Source organism: Nerophis lumbriciformis, linkage group LG03 (assembly GCF_033978685.3).
Source record: "Nerophis lumbriciformis linkage group LG03, RoL_Nlum_v2.1, whole genome shotgun sequence".
NCBI classification, from domain to species: domain Eukaryota; kingdom Metazoa; phylum Chordata; class Actinopteri; order Syngnathiformes; family Syngnathidae; genus Nerophis; species Nerophis lumbriciformis.
In genome coordinates this window covers 31,500,001-31,518,236 of record NC_084550.2, presented here as the reverse complement: position 1 = coordinate 31,518,236, position 18,236 = coordinate 31,500,001, and the positions used below count along the sequence as shown (strand labels likewise).

Below are 18,236 nucleotides of genomic sequence, written 5' to 3'. Positions count from 1 at the left end.
TTTCCAAAAACAATTTGAAATGTGGACTCGTCAGACCACAGAACACTTTTCCACTTTGTATCAGTCCATCTTAGATGAGCTCAGGCCCAGCGAAGCCGACGGCATTTCTGGGTGTTGTTGATAAACAGTTTTCGCCTTGCATAGGAGAGTTTTAACTTGCACTTACAGATGTAGCGACCAACTGTAGTTACTGACAGTGGGTTTCTGAAGTGTTCCTGAGCCCATGTGGTGATATCCTTTACACACTGATGTCGCTTGTTGATGCAGTACAGCCTGAGGGATGGAAGGTCACAGGCTTAGCTGCTTACGTGCAGTGATTTCTCCAGATTCTCTGAACCCTTTGATGATATTACGGAGCGTAGATGGTGAAATCCCTAAATTCCTTGCAATAGCTGCTTGAGAAAGGTTTTTCTTAAACTGTTCAACAATTTGCTCACGCATTTGTGGACAAAGTGGTGACCCTCGCCCCATCCTTGTTTGTGAATGACTGAGCATTTCATGGAATCTACTTTTATACCCAATCATGGCACCCACCTGTTCCCAATTAGCCTGCACACCTGTGGGATGTTCCAAATAAGTGTTTGATGAGCATTCCTCAACTTTATCAGTATTTATTGCCACCTTTCCCAACTTCTTTGTCACGTGTTGCTGGCATTAAATTCTAAAGTTAATGATTATTTGCACAAAAAAAAAAAGTTTATGAGTTTGAACATCAAATATGTTGTCTTTGTAGCATATTCAATTGAATATGGCTGGAAAAAGATTTGCAAATCATTGTATTCCGTTTATATTTACATCTAACACAATTTCCCAACTCATATGGAAACGGGGTTTGTATATACACACACATACACACACACATAACAATAACATACATACACACACACACATACATAACAATAACATACATACACACACACACACACACACACACATACATAACAATAACATACATATACACACACAGGGTTCATTGCCAGGGTTCATGCAGTCATCATATATCAAATAAAAACTAAATAAGAAAAGGCTCAGAATGGTTTCTTAACAAAACCTTTTTACATATAAAGTGCAACATTTCCACATATAAAGTGCAACATTAAACTGCTTCAAGTTGTTGCTCAGATTAAATAAAATGACAAAACGTGTCTTCTACATATAAAAAGTGCAACATTAAACAGTTTCAAGTCAACTCAGCCTCAGATGAACTTTGATTAACCCCCAGCCTTTAATCCTGGTGACTTTCACTCAATCGTCATGTTTTTTGCCAGAAACATCAGTTGATCCACTTTGTGTGCAGAAAGAGCAGACCTGCTTGCAGATAAAATGTCTCCAGCTGTGGAAAATAGCCTTTCAGTGGGCACGGAGGTGGCAGGTATGGCGAGGTAGTGCCTGGCTAACTTGGCAGTAAGAGGATATATGGACTCATTGTTCTTCCACCATATGAGTGGCTTAAAATCTAGTTTTTAATGCAACATGGTCTTAAATATGCTGCTATAAAAACATTTGTTATTGCTTTAGCCCTGCCTGACTCACCGAGGAGAGGCTGCTTGAATGCGGTGTTTGCACCACGCTCGTCTTTCTCTTCGTTGAAGCCATGTTATCCATTGTTGTATCGCACCTCGAAGCCCAAATGTTCCCAAACGGGAGATGTTAACGAGGCAGGAGGGTCTTACAGCTCTGACTTTTGCATGTTGTAGTAGCCCGGTCATTGCTAGCATGCTGTGTGTTGTGCCTCAGTGTGCATTGTTTACACAACGTACTTAATATGTCCGTGTGGAAACTCGTTTGGTACACCTCCGAACCCAACCCCCGTACCAAAACGGTTCAATACAAATACATGTACCGTTACACCCTTAACATACATACATATATATATACACATACATACATACATACATACATATATACACATACATACACATACATATACATATACACGTACATACATACATACATATACACATACATACATATATATACACATACATGCATGCATGCATATATACACATACATACATACATATATACACATACATACATACATGCATATATACACATACATACTGTCGGAGGCAGATATTTACATATATCCGAATTTAAGTGTTACTTCTTTTATTTCATAGTCATATTTGAAGACAGCTCGTGTTTTTCCATTTGTTCTCTTTCTGTTTGTCTGCAAGTAAACTGTGTGTGTTAACCTTGAAGCTTTGGAATGTTAGAAAGAGCGATAATGGGCATTTGTTTTGGCTAGAGAGACATGACTGCCAGGGACTTAAGAGGGCAGACGGTTTGGTCGGGGGGGGAGACCATCTTAGCGGCGCAATTGAATGTTCTATGCTGGACTGGTCTCAATGTATATCTGCAAAGCTTTGCAAATATATTACAAAATACCTATTCTGTCTCTGGTGGTTTTTCAACTCAGCTTTAAGTGTCGTAAAGAGCTTGGGAGCGACTAGTGACTTGAATTCCCTGGGAGGAACAACTGGTCCAAAACGCAACAATACATACATACATACATATATATACACATACATACATACATATATATATATACACAAACATACATACATATATACACATACATACATATACACACATACATACATATATATACACATACATACATACACACATGCATATATACACATACATACACTCATGCACACATATATACACACATACATACATACATACATACATACATATATATATATATATATATATATATATATATATATATATGTGTGTGTGTGTGTGTGTTATCATTTCAAAACATTGTTTTATTATCCATTTTATTATTAACTTATGTTAAAATTTAAGTAAAAAAAACAACCCATTAAAAATGATATATATTTTGTATATTATGTTTTAAATTACATGTACTTTTTTTAATTAGGTGTGGCTAATTTTTTCACACCCATTTCTTCAGTAAGATTTTAACATTTTGACCTCTCATCATAAGTGTAATAATAAGTTAACCATTCCTAACATAGAATTAAAATCATCTAAATAAATAGTCTTATTGACCAGAAGTGTTCATAGCTTACAAATTTGCCAACGCAGGCTTTTTTCCCCCCCACTGTCGTCATCTTTTCTGCAATCACAATATTCCCCCAAAAAAACAAATTAATTTCATTTTCAGTATGTTTGACTTTGGAGGTTCCAGTGTATGAAGTAAGTCATCCTGACACTTAACACTGTGCACTAAGCTGATGGCTTCCCTTTGGATTGTGGGCGTGCTGGCGCCACTGGAGAGGCCACCTTGACCTTTGCTGGACTTTTATTTTGGAACGCAGCATCGCAGTGAAGACGCTGCCATGCTACTGTGGATGTTTGCCTGCTAACTCTTCATGCTTGCTTTGCACAGAAGAGGAGGAGGTTGCAGAGGAGGAGGAGGTGGAAGGTAGTTTCTTCTGCTTCTGTCCAAACATTTACTAGCAACTTGAAGCGTGTGCATGGCTAACACCTTCAGCTCCTGACACAGGAAGTAACTTTCCCTTTTACCTGCTAAGCGTTAGCATGTTAGCATCAGCATTCGCTTCACTCGGGTTGAGGCTAATAACTACACAAACGGGCTTAACAAGCTACTTTTAAAGCATGCAACAAAATAAACAGTGAATATTTCATTACATGTAGCATTATCACTGGAGGAGGAGTACTAGCTAAACATGCTTCACTACACACCGTAGGAGGAAACAATAGCTCACCAGCGTCACAATGTAAACAAACGCCATGGGTGGGTCTACACCTGACATCCACTGTAATGATACCAAGTACTGGAGTGTATCTGGTCGATACTACTATGATTAAATCGATATTTTTTATCATCACAAAATCTTATTTTTTTTAATTCATATTATGTTTATGAAGTCAGTAAATACGTCCCTGGACACATGAGGACTTTGAATATGACCAATGTATGATCCTGCAACTACCGTACTTGGTATCTAAGATTCGTACCTAAATGTGTGGTATCATCCAAAACTAATGTCAAGTATCAAAGAAGAGAAGAATAAGTGATTATTACATTTTAACAGCAGTGTAGATAGAACATGTTAAAACAGAAAACAGCGCGACACCTACCCTTTACATCAGCATACCTGCCAACTTTTGAAATCAGAAAAACCTAGTAGCCAGGGTCCAAGGGCCGCAGGCCCCGGTAGGTCCAGGACAAAGTCCTGGTGGGGGGTTCCTTCGCCCCCCGACGCAAAATGATTATTAGCATTCAGACAGGTTAAAATGTTGCTAAAACCATCACTTTTCTATCAGTCACAGTGACTTTTCAAAACAAAAATATTACAGCAAAAATCATATGGGTTGATTGACATGTTTATTCTGTAAGCTAACTTCAATAGTTTGAAATTATTTTGACAGTTAATGCCAGTTATCCTGTCAACCTTTCACAAGACTTCAATTTGTTAATTGAAAGTATAAACAGTATAAACACTTTTTACAGGAAACAAATGGTAAAACGGTACTAAACAATTCCATTAAAAAAAAAATTGGTGTCATTATTAACTTTCTGTCCAAGCTTGTATAATCTACTGCCTTGCTCAATTGTAAAAAATATTCTGTGCCTAAAATTCACATTTCTATCACAATTATCATACTGTAAACATGGTAAGCTAACTTCATTAAAATTAATAGTCCTGTCAATAGCATGGAATTACAATTCAAATGTAGTTTTTTTGTAAGCCTTTCAAAAGAATTCAAAATATGAAAAATTAATGAAAATTAATTTAAGCCATCAGACACTTGAAAAGTGGCACATCACATCTCTAATGTAATCATTTTAACTTTTCAACAGAAATAGCACTGCAAAAATATTAAGGACATACTTCTGTATTTTGGTAGTTATGCTCTCAACATTTAACAAGATTTCTTCAACTTGGACTTGAAAGCATAAATAGTATAAACACTTTTAACAGTATAACAGTACTAAACAATTCCAATAGATAACATTGGTGTCATTACCTTTTTGTTTGCTCAATTATTGCCTCCGTAAATAAAACTTCGGCATTTATCACATCCAAAGAATCTGTTTGGGCGACGAAAAACGTTGAAAGTTTTCCACTTGTATCGCTAGCAACGGCATTAGACTTGTGTTTTTTTGTCCCAACGTGGTCTTTTACATCGCTAACTCCTCCGTGTCCGATCGAAAAATCTTGTCTGCACAAGGTGCAATTCGCGTAGTTTTCACCCTTTTTGGAACGGATAATTATTCCCGGATAGGCTTTTGAATATTCTTCACGGAATGACTGCAGTTTTCTTTTCGGTTTAAGACTCGTATGCGATTTTTCTCCGGCTGATTCCATGATCGTTCGCTCGTTTGGAAACAATGGCAACTGGTGCCTCGTGCGCGTGGCAGCGGTGCTATAAATAGCCTCGCGCATGTGTAACAGGTACGTTAGCTATTATAGTAGACGTTCTCAATATTTGGGCTAATCAGAAGTCTAGATTACGACTCGGAGAGAGTAGGACAGACACAATTAAATGCTTTAAATTATACTGGTGTTATTTAAATATGTACAGTGCAACAAATAGTGGACATACATTGATAGGAATGGCCATTCAAAACAAAAGAAAAAAACAGCAAGGGTTCAGGTAATTCATAACAGGTAGTATCAAAAGTTCTTAAAAGGTCATATGAGACTGATCGCAGTCCATATGCGCATTCAGAGTTCATACAGCCACACGGTTTGGGGTTGTGGGTATGGCAGTTTGTAGTGAGAGTTCAGTTTATGGGCAGGGTGTGTATGAGGTAGTGCAAAGGGCCGCAGAGCAATGAGGTGCGAGGCAAGGGGTTCAGCTATAAGCCGCCTACCGGCCCGCCCACAGCAGGTGGAGTTCAGGGGTTGAGAGGTGGAGATCCTTGGGCTCAGGCTCGAGGCCTATCTACAGCTCGCCATCCAAGACTTAGGGACCTGGCCTGCGTAAGCACAGGACCCGAAGTTCAATCAATGTGCGCACATAACATCAACATTAAGTCATCTATCGTTCGACCTTCAATAAATAAGTTACACTTATTATTATCATTATTAGCTATAATACTGCTAACATTAACAATATTTAAACAATCACATGCATGTATAAAATAAACATGACAGTACACAGTGTTGTCACTATGACGGGAGTAACATTAACAATAACAGTGACGTCACTATGACGGGTGTAACCGCACACCAGCGGCAGTATTCATTCATTGTCTTTACCATAGCATAAAAAGTGCAAATGGCCTTAAAACGCCACAACACTCAGTTACCATATGTAAATACTCAAAATAAAGACTCGACATAAATATAAATTCAATCGGATCGAAACATTGGAGGAAACGGGATTAAAACCCGATGCTAACCGCCCATAGGAAATACATGGGTACGGCTAGTCGCTACTATTAGCAAACAGATTCACTTACCAACTCGGCTTAATATCTTATCGACACACTCTCTCGTCGCAACACGTCCCTGATGTTCGGCACCTACAAGTTTACAATTAGTTGTAAAATGTTGGACGGTTGTTTTTACAATATGCAAGCAAACGACAACTTTAAAACGCACCTGGCAGCCATCTCGGAATGCTGGATTTTATAGAGCGTGATTGGCTGCAGCGGGTCACGTGAGCGCGTGTGTTAAACTCACGAGATTAAACGTGGAAACGGCGCAGGTAATATGAGGAGATGTCATGAGAGGAAATATGGCTTATTTCCCACCCGTGTTACACATGGCATTCGGAATGGCTCGATAGGAAGTTACGGGAAGCAGTGTCGATTGTCATTGTTGTTACGCGATTTCGTGAATAAAACTTAAAAAAAAAAATAAAAAAAATTTAATTAATGAAAAACCGTATTTTTTATCACTGCAACCGTAACCCAGAATAGGTTGATGAAAACCGTACTAATTACGGGAAAACCGGAGTAGTTGGCAGGTATGCATCAGTATTTTTTAACCATATTATTATTGGTTTATTAGGTATTATATTCTCTTGTATGATCCTGTAACTACTTGGTATCGGATCCATAACTAAATGTGCGGTATCATCAAAAACTAATGTCAAGTATCAAAGAAGAGAAGAATAAGTGATTATTACATTTTAACAGAAGTGTAGATAGAACATGTTAAAAGAGAAAATAAGCAGATATTAACAGTAAATGAACAAGTAGATAAATAATCCATTTGTTACAGTTTGTCCCTATAATGTGTAGAAAATAATAGGTGTATAAATGACACAATATGTTACTGCATAGACTAATTAGGAGTCTTTGTTTGTTTACTTACTACTAAAAGACAAGTTGTCTAGTATGTTCAACATTTTATTTAAGGACTAAATGACAATAATAAACATATGTTTCATCTACACTAACATTATTTGTTACAATAAAGACAATTGGCCCCATTCAGCAATAAGTTCCTAACTTTTCCTCTTATCTTTCTTCCTAAGTGATTTCCTAAGAGGAGTCCATTCAAATTCATGACGTGTTCTTAAACGACCAAATTGTTCCCACCTGCTGTTCTTAAGTTGCTGAACGCTAAATGGTTAGCGCGTGCGTGTCTATCACAATTTGCATAAAAACACGCCCTTACTTCCCCAATATGCATATGTCAACGCCCTTAATTCCCCATATAAGGGCACAATTCCGGCGGAAAAGCTGAACATCAAACACACGGAGAAAACACAAACGGATTACAGAAGAGAAATTCGTATTATCCCGCAGGGGGGAATACATAATGTCAAAACATAAGTTTAAGAAAGGGGGGACTGCAGCGTTCAAAAAAATATTTGTCCCTTTCTCTCTCTATATATATATATATATATATCTATGTATGTATCTATCTATATCTATCTATCTATATACCTCAATATATATCTATATGTATCTATCTATCTATGATATGAATGTAAGATTAGACAATAGAAGTAAGGGAAGTTGTCACACTTAAGAAGAAATAGGCCACCCACTCGTAGATGTTGTTCTTACCTAGAAACAAATCCCAGCTAAGAAAACATTGATGAATACAAAAATCTCCTTAAAAACTTCATAAGTGGGCCTAAGAACAAAATTTGTTCTGAAGAACGGTTGCTGAATGGGGCCCAAAAATGACATTTTTTGTGGTGCCCTTTATTTAGAAAAGTATCAAAACACATTTTGGTATCGGTACCAAAATATTGGTAGTTCATTGCGACACCACATGAATATTTCAGGGTTTAAAATGGTGAGAGTTAATATTCAACATCCTTCAACTGCTGCCTTTTGACTTCATCAAGTGGAAACACTTTTGTTTGGAAGTAAGGTTTCTATCCGCTGACCACAATGTATCCCTCCCGGCATTGTGCATGTGTACCTCATGTTGTGGTGTGCATGAGCACATGGGACATGTTTCATTAGTGTTTACCTCTCACTAGGCGCTGAGGAAGACAACGATGAAGGTATGGACGACTCCTAAAGTGGTCATTATAGTGTATAAAAATGTTTACTGATGCCATGTTTGTTTTGTTTCATGAAATGGAGACGAGGCCACGAGAAACTCAAAGTAAGCACTGAATCTACTTCACATGAAGCCAGCGCTAAGTCAGGGTTTATGTTCCCTTCCAGGCCTGGTTTTGTTCCCGTCATGGTGCCCCCCAAAATCCCAGATGGAGAAAGAGTGGACTTTGACGTGAGTTGAAGATGTCAAGGTCGCGACTTTGACGCCAGTTGAAGACGTCAAGGTCGCGACTATTACGCGAGTTGAAGACATCAAGGTCGCGACCATTACGCGAGTTGAAGACGTCAAGGTCGCGACTATAACGCGAGTTGAAGACGTCAAGGTCGCGACTATAACGCGAGTTGAAGACGTCAAGGTCGCGACTTTGACACCAGTTGAAGACGTCAAGGTCGCGACTTTGACGCCAGTTGGAGACGTGAAGGTTGCGACTTTGACGGCAGTCGGAGACGTCAAGGTCGCGACTTTGATGCCAGTCGAAGACGTCAAGGTCGCGACTTTGACGGCAGTCGAAGACGTCAAGGTCAGGAATTTTGACGGCAGTCGAAGACGTCAAGGTCGCGACTTTGGCGCCAGTTGAAGACGTCAAGGTCGCGACTTTGACGCCAGTTGAAGACGTCAAGGTCGCGACTTTGACGCCAGTTGAAGACGTCAAGGTCACGACTTTAACGGCAGTTGAAGACGTCAAGGTTGCGACTTTGACGCCAGTTGAAGACGTCAAGGTCACGACTTTGACGGCAGTTGAAGACGTCAACGTCACGACTTTGACGGCAGTTGAAGACGTCAACGTCACGACTTTGACGGCAGTTGAAGACGTCAACGTCACGACTTTGACGGCAGTTGAAGACGTCAAGGTCAGGACTTTGACGCCAGTTGAAGACGTCAAGGTTGCGACTTTGACGCCAGTTGAAGACGTCAAGGTCGCGACTTTGACGCCAGTTGAAGACGTCAAGGTCGCGACTTTGACGCCAGTTGAAGACGTCAAGGTCGCGACTTTGACGCCAGTTGAAGACGTCAAGGTCGCGACTTTGACGCCAGTTGAAGACGTCAAGGTCGCGACTTTGACGCCAGTTGAAGACGTCAAGGTCGCGACTTTGACGCCAGTTGAAGACGTCAAGGTCGCGACTTTGACGGCAGTTGAAGACGTCAAGGTCGCGACTTTGACGCCAGTTGAAGACGTCAATGTTGCGAGTTTGACGCCAGTTGAAGACATCAAGCGTCAAGGTCGCGACTTTGACGTGAGCTGAAGTCGTCAAGGTCGCAACTTTGACGTGAGCTGAAGTCGTCAAGGTCGCGACTTTGACGCCAGTTGAAGACGTCAAGGTCGTGACTTTGACGGCAGTTGAAAACGTCACGGTCGCGACTTTGACGTGAGTTGAAGACGTCAAGGTCACGGCTTTGACGGCAGTTGAAGACGTCAAGGTCACGACTTTGACGGCAGTTGAAGACATCAAGGTCACGACTTTGACGGCAGTTGAAGACGTCAAGGTCGCCACTTTGACGTGAGCTGAAGACGTCAAGGTCGCGACTTTGACATCTGACTGTGTGTGTGTTTGGTCTTGAGGACATCCACCGGAAGCGCATGGAGAAGGACCTGACGGAGCTCCAGACGCTCATCGAGGACCACTTTGAGAAGCGCAAGAAGGAGGAAGAGGAACTCCTGGGCCTCACCGACCGCATCGTGCGTTCCACCACGAGAGAAGTCATCAAACGCCACATTTATTATTCTTTCTTTCTCTCTTGTGTCCGTGATGCCAGGAGAAGCGCAGGGCCGACAGGGCGGAGCAGATGAAGATCCGAGCCGAGAGGGAAAAAGAACGACAGAACAAAGTGGCGGTAATCACATGACATCACCACCTTAAATGTCTTCTTCTCTCCATTGAATCGTGTTTGACCTTCACACTTCCTGCTGGGATGTGCAACATAAATCCATATGTTGGTGTAAAAGTTGCTGCACCGTTCATCTCCATCACACATTAAACATGCTGCCTCACACACTGGAGCCTCTTCAACAACGTGAGAATTCTGCGGAGGAACTTCTGTTTTAAACTGCCCTTCTTGTACGTCCACCATCCCCACATAGGACAAGAACACACCTTCTCTTCTTTGTGGATTCTAAAGTGTAAACTATGGCTTGGAGAAGTGGGGGAAGTAATCCATTAGATGCATCGCAATTCAGACATGAACTGTTATATACAGCTCTTTTATTTTAGGCACTCATGGTCCACTATGATCCTGTAACTATCCATCCAGCCATCCATTTTCGACCGCTTATTCCCTTTGGGGTTAAGCAGTGCTAAAAAATATGTCTAAATAAATTAATCACAAACAGTAACAATATATCTTAGATAAACTGTCAATAAACTTTAATGAAATTACTTAAAACTATTAAAAAAACTTCTCTATGACTTTATCTCCAGACTTCTTTTGTTTGTTTGAGAGGGACAAGCAGTAGGAAATGGATGGATGGATGGATGGATAGTATCACTACTGCCACAAGTGGTGGAAACATATATTACAACTGAGCGTGCGGCCCAACAATGGGCCTAGGCCCTATGGTAAATAAACTGACGTATTCTGCCTAAAAAGCCTCCTAAAAACATCCAATAATACTCCACTTGTTGTGAGCTGCATATTACCAGATATTAGCAACATTGTAAGGGACAAGCGGTAGAAAATGAATGGATGGATGTTATTATAAGAGCTAACGCAGAGCAACTTAACACAGCCCCTTGATCACAGACTGCTAATTAGCATAGGCAGCTAACGACATAGTGAGCTGCTGCATCACCTCGGAGTTGGTCAAAGTTTGTGCTCGCCTCTTTGTTGTAGCACCCTCTGATTTTTAGTCAGGATAGAGGGAAAGATGAATGCAGCAATGTACAGAAACACCCTGGATGAAAACCTAAGCACACAGCCAAGATATCAAAGGAAGGTCTTCATGACAACTCTGTAAATGTCCTTGTGTGGCCCGGCCAGAGCCCAGACCTGAATACCATGAAACATCTCTGGAGGGATCTGAAAATAAAAAGTCCAAAGATAGGTGTGCCAAACTTGTGGCATCGCATTCAAAAAGACTTGAGGCTGGAATTAACTAAGTATTGGTCAAAGGTTGGGAATACTTATGTACATGTCATTTCTTACTTTCTAGATGTAATACATTTGAAAACATCTCTAAATAAAACATGTTGGACATTGTCTCTACGGGGTTAGGGTGTAGAATGTTGAGGACAAAAAGGAATAGGTGTAGCATAACCAAAGGTGGAACAAGTGAAGCGCTGTGAATCATTTACCAGATGAAAGACGACCATATAAGTACTTCCTCCGATATGATGAACCTCAGAATGTGAGGTTTAATGGAAGTATCCAACATGGTTGCAACATTTAGCAGTCGGGAGAGAAGAACATGCTCACATTTAAGAAAGTGAAGGACGTCTTTTTCCCGCCAGGAGGAGAAGAGCAGGAAAGAAGAGGAAGAGGCCAAGAAGAAAGCGGTGGATGACGCCAGGAAGAAGATGATCCTCAGCAACTTGAGTTTCACCGGTTACCAGGTGAAGGAACACTCATGCTCATCATCAGGCAGCACTCGTGCTCATCATCAGGCAGCACTCGTGCTCATCATCAGGCAGCACTCGTGCTCATCATCAGGCAGCATTCATGCTCATTATCAGGCAGCACTCATGCTCATCATCAGGCAGCACTCATGCTCATCATTAGGCAGCACTCGTGCTCATCATCAGGCAGCACTCGTGCTCATCATCAGGCAGCACTCGTGCTCATCATCAGGCAGCACTCGTGCTCATCATCAGGCAGCACTCGTGCTCATCATCAGGCAGCACTCATGCTCATCATCAGGCAGCACTCATGCTCATCATCAGGCAGCACTCATGCTCATCATCAGGCAGCACTCATGCTCATCATCAGGCAGCACTCATGCTCATCATCAGGCAGCACTCATGCTCATCATCAGGCAGCACTCATGCTCATCATCAGGCAGCACTCATGCTCACACGCAGTGTTATCCTGGACCAGCAGACACAGCCGGGCATGAAGAAACAAACGGAGCGAGAGAAGAAGAAGAAGATCCTCAACGATCGTCGCAAAGACCTGGACATTGATCACTTGAGGGAGGAGCAACTCAGGTGACTGCTTTATGGCTCCACCTGTTCATTCATTCATCCATCCATGTCCTTTCTTCATCCATCCATGTCCTTCATCCATCCATCAATCCATCCATGTCCTTCCTCCATCCATATCCTTCATCCATCCATGTCATTCATCGATCCATCCATGTCATTCATCCTTCCATCCATGTCCTTCATCCATCCATCCACGTCCTTCATCCTTCCATCCATGGCATTCATCCTTCCATCTCCTTCATCCATCCTTCCATCCATGTCATTCATCCTTCCATCCATGTCCTTCATCCATCCATGTCATTCATCCATCCATGTCATTCATCATCCATGTCATTCATCCTTCCATCCATGTCCTTCATCCATCCATGTAATTCATCCATCCATCCATGTCATTCATCCTTCCATCCATGTCTTTCATCCATCCATGTCCTTCATCCATCCATGTCATTCATCCATCCATCCACCCATCCATCCATGTCCTTCATCCATCCATGTCCTTCAACCATGGCATTCATCCATCCATCTATGTCCTTCATCCATCCATATCCTTCATCCATTCAACCATGTCATTCATCCTTCCATCCATGTCCTTCATCTGTCCATCCATGGCATTCATCCTTCCATCCATGTCCTTCATCCTTCCATCCATGTCCTTCATCCTTCCATCCGTGTCATTCATCCATCCATCCATGGCATTCATCCTTCCATCTCCTTCATCCTTCCTTCCATCCATGGCCTTCATCCATCCATCCATGTCCTTCATCCATCCATATCCTTCATCCATTCATCCATGTCATTCATCCTTCCATCCATGTCCTTCATCCTTCCATCCATGTCCTTCATCCTTCCATCCATGGCATTCATCCTTCCATCTCCTTCATCCATCCTTCCATCCATGTACTTCAACCATCCATCCATGTCATTCATCTATCCATCCATGTCCTTCATCCATCCATCCATGTCCTTCATCCATCCATCCCTGTCCTTCATCCATCTCCTTCATCCATCCATCCATCCATCCATGTCCTTCATCCATCCATCCATCCATGTCCTTCATCCATCCATCCCTGTCCTTCATCCATCCATCCATGTCATCCATCCATCCATGTCCTTCATCCATCCATCCATGTCATCCATCCATCCATGTCCTTCATCCATCCATCCCTGTCCTTCATGCATCCACCCATGTCCTTCATGCATCCACAGGCAGAAGGTGAAAGAGCTGTCAGAGTGGATGCGTCAGCTGGAGGCTGAGAAGTTTGACCTTCAGTACAAGTCCATCAAGCAGAAATATGAGGTCAGCTCCATAAAGTTTCAAGCACTCTTCATTCTCTAGCGGGTGACTTTTCAAATGATGTAACAAATTAGCAGTGCTGCTACTTTTTGTAGCAACGCTTTTGCCACATACTTTTGACAGTTGAACGTCTGTTCAACATATTCCCACGTGAAGCCAAACCACCGCCAGACGATGGACCCCCTGCTGTTTTTCTTGGGAATTAATTCTTCTTCCTTCATTTGTTACCAGATTAGCACCTTCTTTCTCTCGTATTACCACTAGCACCACAGCTAAATTTACCCATGTTGCTACCTCTCTGCTGCGCGAGGGCGTATGACGTTGCACGCGCGACATAATGTGACGTATGGAAGAAGGTGCGCTTGTTTTATGTCAGAGTAGAAAAGTCCACAGTGTAATGCCTGCAGCTAAAAACAATTACGTTAGAACGTATACTGGAATACTCACCATATACCGTATTTTCCGCACTATAAGGCGCACCTAAAAACCACAATTTTTCTCAAAAGCTGACAGTGCGCCTTATAACCCGGTGCGCTTTATTACGATTCATTTTCATAAAGTTTCGGTCTCGCAACTTCGGTAAACAGCCGCCATCTTTTTTCCCGGTAGAACAGGAAGCGCTTCTTCTTCTACGCAAGCAACCGCCAAGGAAAGCACCCGCCCCCATAGAACAGGAAGCGCTTCACCCGCCCCCGGAAGAAGAAGAAAAAACGCGCGGATATCACCGTACGTTTCATTTCCTGTTTACATCTGTAAAGACCACAAAATGGCTCCTACTACGCGACAAGGATCCGGTTCATAAAAAGACGCAATCTCTCCATCCGCACACGGATTACTACCGTATTTCACAGCAACTGATATTCCTGTGAACCGCACTGTGGAACGGGAGCACGTACGGTGAATATTCGCACCACAGGGAATGAGAAGTCATCCTTCACTGTGGTTCTAGCTTGCCATGCTAACTTCCACCCATGGTGATATTCAAAAGGAAGACCTTGCCAAAAGAGACCTTTCCAGCCGGCTTCATCATAAAAGCTAACTCGAAGGGATGGATGGATGAAGAAAAGATGAGCGAGTGGTTAAGGGAAGTTTACGCGAAGAGGCCGGGTGGCTTTTTTCACACAGCTCCGAAGGCGAACACACCTTCACTAAGACGGGCAGATAGCGCCGGTCGACATACGCCAACATCTGCCAGTGGATCGTAAATGCCTGGGCAGATAGTTTCGGTCACAACTGTGGTCCGAGCTTTCCGGAAGGCAGGATTCACAGAACTGCTGCACAACAACAGCGACACTGAATCCGATGACTTCGACGAGGCGGAGCCGGCCATTTTTGGATCCCACGCTTGCGCAACTTTTCAATTCGGACACCGAAGACGAAGAATTCGAAGGATTTACGAATGAAGAATAACTTCAGAAGGTGAGCGCTATGTTTATTTTGTGTGTTGTGACATTAACGTTCGAGCAACATTATGTTGCTATTTATTGCTCTACACCATTTTGAATTTTACTATGTTTGTGATTGCACATTTGCGTACATTTTGGGACAGAGTTGTTAGAACGCTGGTTTTCAATATATTATTAAAGTTTGACTGAACTATCTGACTGTTTTTTTGACATTCACTTTAGCGCAGCGTTTTTTTGACATTCACTTTAGCGCAGCGTAGGCGCGGCTTATAGTCCGGGGCGGCTTATTGGTGGACAAAATTATGAAATATGTAATTCATAGAAGGTGCGGCTAATAATCCGGTGCGCCTTATAGTGCGGAAAATACGGTAGTCATTTTCTATATCGCACAGAGACAAACCCGCGATATAACCAGTATATTCCATATATCACCCAGCCCTACCCGTGAACTTACAGCACAATTACTTTCATGTCCCAAAATGAGAAAACCAATACGGATGCAGAGCTAACATTTTGTCAAGGCATTAATCGAAATAAGGTTAGAGATTACCAATAGATGGCAACCAGTGTTTATGGATTTAACTAAAGCATTTTACACGATCGATCATAGTATCTTGGTCTTGAAGTGGGTAAGACGCCACCAACGTGAAGCACTACGTGAAGCCTGGAGAAGATCGGTCTTGTGGTGTAGCCCAGGGATCAAATCTAGGACCAAAGTTGTTCAATCTCTACATAAACAACATTTGTAAAGCAACAAAGAACCTAAAGTAGAGATGTCCGATAATATCTGATAATATTTTAAATGCGTTAAAATGTAATATCGGAAATTATCGGCATCGTTTTTTTTATTTGTTTTTTTTATTAAATCAACATAAAAAACACAAGATACACTTACAATTAGTGCACCAACCTAAACAACCTCCCTCCCCCATTCACACTCATTCACACAAAAGGGTTGTTTCTTTCTGTTATTAATATTCTGGTTCCTACATTATATATCAATATATATCAATACAGTCTGCAGGGATACAGTCCGTAAGCACACATGATTGTGCGTGCTGCTGCTCCACTAATAGTACTAACCTTTAACACTTCATTTGACTCATTTTCATTCATTACTAGTTTCTATGTAACTGTTTTTATATTGTTTTACTTTCTTTTTTATTCAAGAAAATGTTTTAAATTTTTTTATCTTATTTAATTGTATTAATTTTTTTTAAAAGTACCTTATCTTCACCATACCAAATTAGGCATAATCATGTGTTAATTCCACGACTGTATATATCGGTATCGGTTGATATCGGTATCGGTAATTAAAGAGTTGGACAATATCGGAATATCAGATATCGGCAAAAAGCCATTATCGGACATCCCTAACCTAAAGTTAGTATCATTTGCAGTGTGTTTAGTTCAGGAGAGAACAGACAGAAGATATTACAAACAATAACAGAAGAAATTATCAAATTAAAAAGATGCTTTGACAAACAGACCATCTTTGAATCTCAGTAAAACTAAAACAATGATAGTTAGTAACGTTATTATTTTAAATAGGATGGAGTGGATTTTTACACTCATAAAAAATATATATTTTGTTTATTTTAAACCTTTTATGACCAAGAGGTGACACTTAAGGTAGTTATAGAAGAAAAGACTGCAGCACATCATGTCTTTACATGTGAGGGCTCCACAAATGAAACATTCATGGGTGAAAGACAAAGTTGGTGCGTGGGTTAGTAACGTGTTTGATTGACATAACGAGTGCTGCTGTGATCGTGACGCTAATGAGAAAAGAGTTTGTTTGCAGTTGATTTCCTGCTACAAATATTAGTCACATGTACAATTCATGTCTGCAGTTGTTTTTATGTGTGAAGTTGATATTTTGTCTCATTATTTAGCTGTAGATGTCCCTGTTGGTCACCAATGTTTGCTGACAACATCAACATTCAGTTTATACTGTTGAGATGTATTCATCTACTTTATTAATACTATGAAGGATATTTTCTTCATGCTAACAAATATCACCAAAGATGCTAAAGATGTCCAATAAAGCACGTGTCTTTTCTGCACAACAACAAATAAGTTTTAGATTTGGTTATGAAAATGGACAACAAAAATACGGTGGATTGGACCAACAATCACAATATTTATTACTAGGACTTAACATGAGTTAGTTTATTTGCACAAGCAGGTCTTCCTAGTTATAATGCATATGTTCCTTTTGACTGTACATGTACTGTAAATGTATAATGTATTTATATTCTTCACATGTGAATAATGCTGTATAATACTGTATTTATATTATTCACATGTGAATAATGTTGTATAATAGACTGTATTTATGTTATTCACATGTGAATAATGCTGTATAATAGACTGTATTTATGTTATTCACATGTGAATAATGCTGTATAATAGACTTTATTTATATTATTCACATGTGAATAATGCTGTATAATAGTCTGTATTTATATTATTCACATGTGAATAATGCTGTATAATAGTCTGTATTTATATTATTCACATGTGAATAATGCTGTATAATACACTGTATTTATGTTATTCACATGTGAATAATGCTGTATAATAGACTGTATTTATATTATTCACATGTGAATAATGCTGTATAATAGACTATATTTATATTATTCACATGTGAATAACGCTGTATAATAGACTGTATTTATATTATTCACACGTGAATAATGCTGTATAATAGACTGTATTTATATTATTCACATGTGAATAATTCTGTATAATAGACTGTATTTATACTATTCACACGTGAATAACGCTGTATAATAGACTGTATCTATATTATTCACATATGAATAATGCTGTATAATAGACTATGTATGTTATTCACATGTGAATAATGCTGTATAATAGACTGTATTTATATTATTCACATGTGAATAAC

At 40.4% G+C, this 18,236-nt stretch overlaps 2 protein-coding genes across 5 annotated transcripts in view; one reads left to right on the top strand and one right to left on the bottom strand.

The window, feature by feature from the left end:
- The window catches only part of LOC133583186 (uncharacterized), a 163,160-nt gene that overhangs the window by 143,706 nt on the left and 1,218 nt on the right, over positions 1-18,236 (bottom strand). The window contains exon 1 of one of the 2 annotated variants that reach the window (XM_061937323.1): positions 5,825-6,306. The exons of the other annotated variant lie outside the window; for it this stretch is intronic. The gene's annotated coding sequence lies outside the window, so the exon portion shown is untranslated. Of the gene's footprint in view, positions 1-5,824; positions 6,307-18,236 lie in introns of those variants that run through there. 2 annotated transcript variants of the gene reach the window in all.
- The window catches only part of LOC133583163 (troponin T, cardiac muscle isoforms-like), a 25,007-nt gene continuing 8,076 nt past the window's right edge, over positions 1,306-18,236 (top strand). The window contains exons 1-9 of one of the 3 annotated variants that reach the window (XM_061937305.2): positions 1,306-1,372; positions 8,401-8,424; positions 8,507-8,528; positions 8,591-8,654; positions 10,045-10,161; positions 10,239-10,316; positions 11,930-12,031; positions 12,516-12,622; positions 13,826-13,916. In XM_061937305.2, coding sequence (XP_061793289.1) covers positions 1,324-1,372; positions 8,401-8,424; positions 8,507-8,528; positions 8,591-8,654; positions 10,045-10,161; positions 10,239-10,316; positions 11,930-12,031; positions 12,516-12,622; positions 13,826-13,916 — 654 coding nt within the window. In that variant the 5' untranslated portion in view covers positions 1,306-1,323. Of the gene's footprint in view, positions 1,373-3,354; positions 3,404-8,400; positions 8,425-8,506; positions 8,529-8,590; positions 8,655-10,044; positions 10,162-10,238; positions 10,317-11,929; positions 12,032-12,512; positions 12,623-13,825; positions 13,917-18,236 lie in introns of those variants that run through there. The other 2 variants (XM_061937298.2, XM_061937312.2) reach the window with 2 other exon arrangements.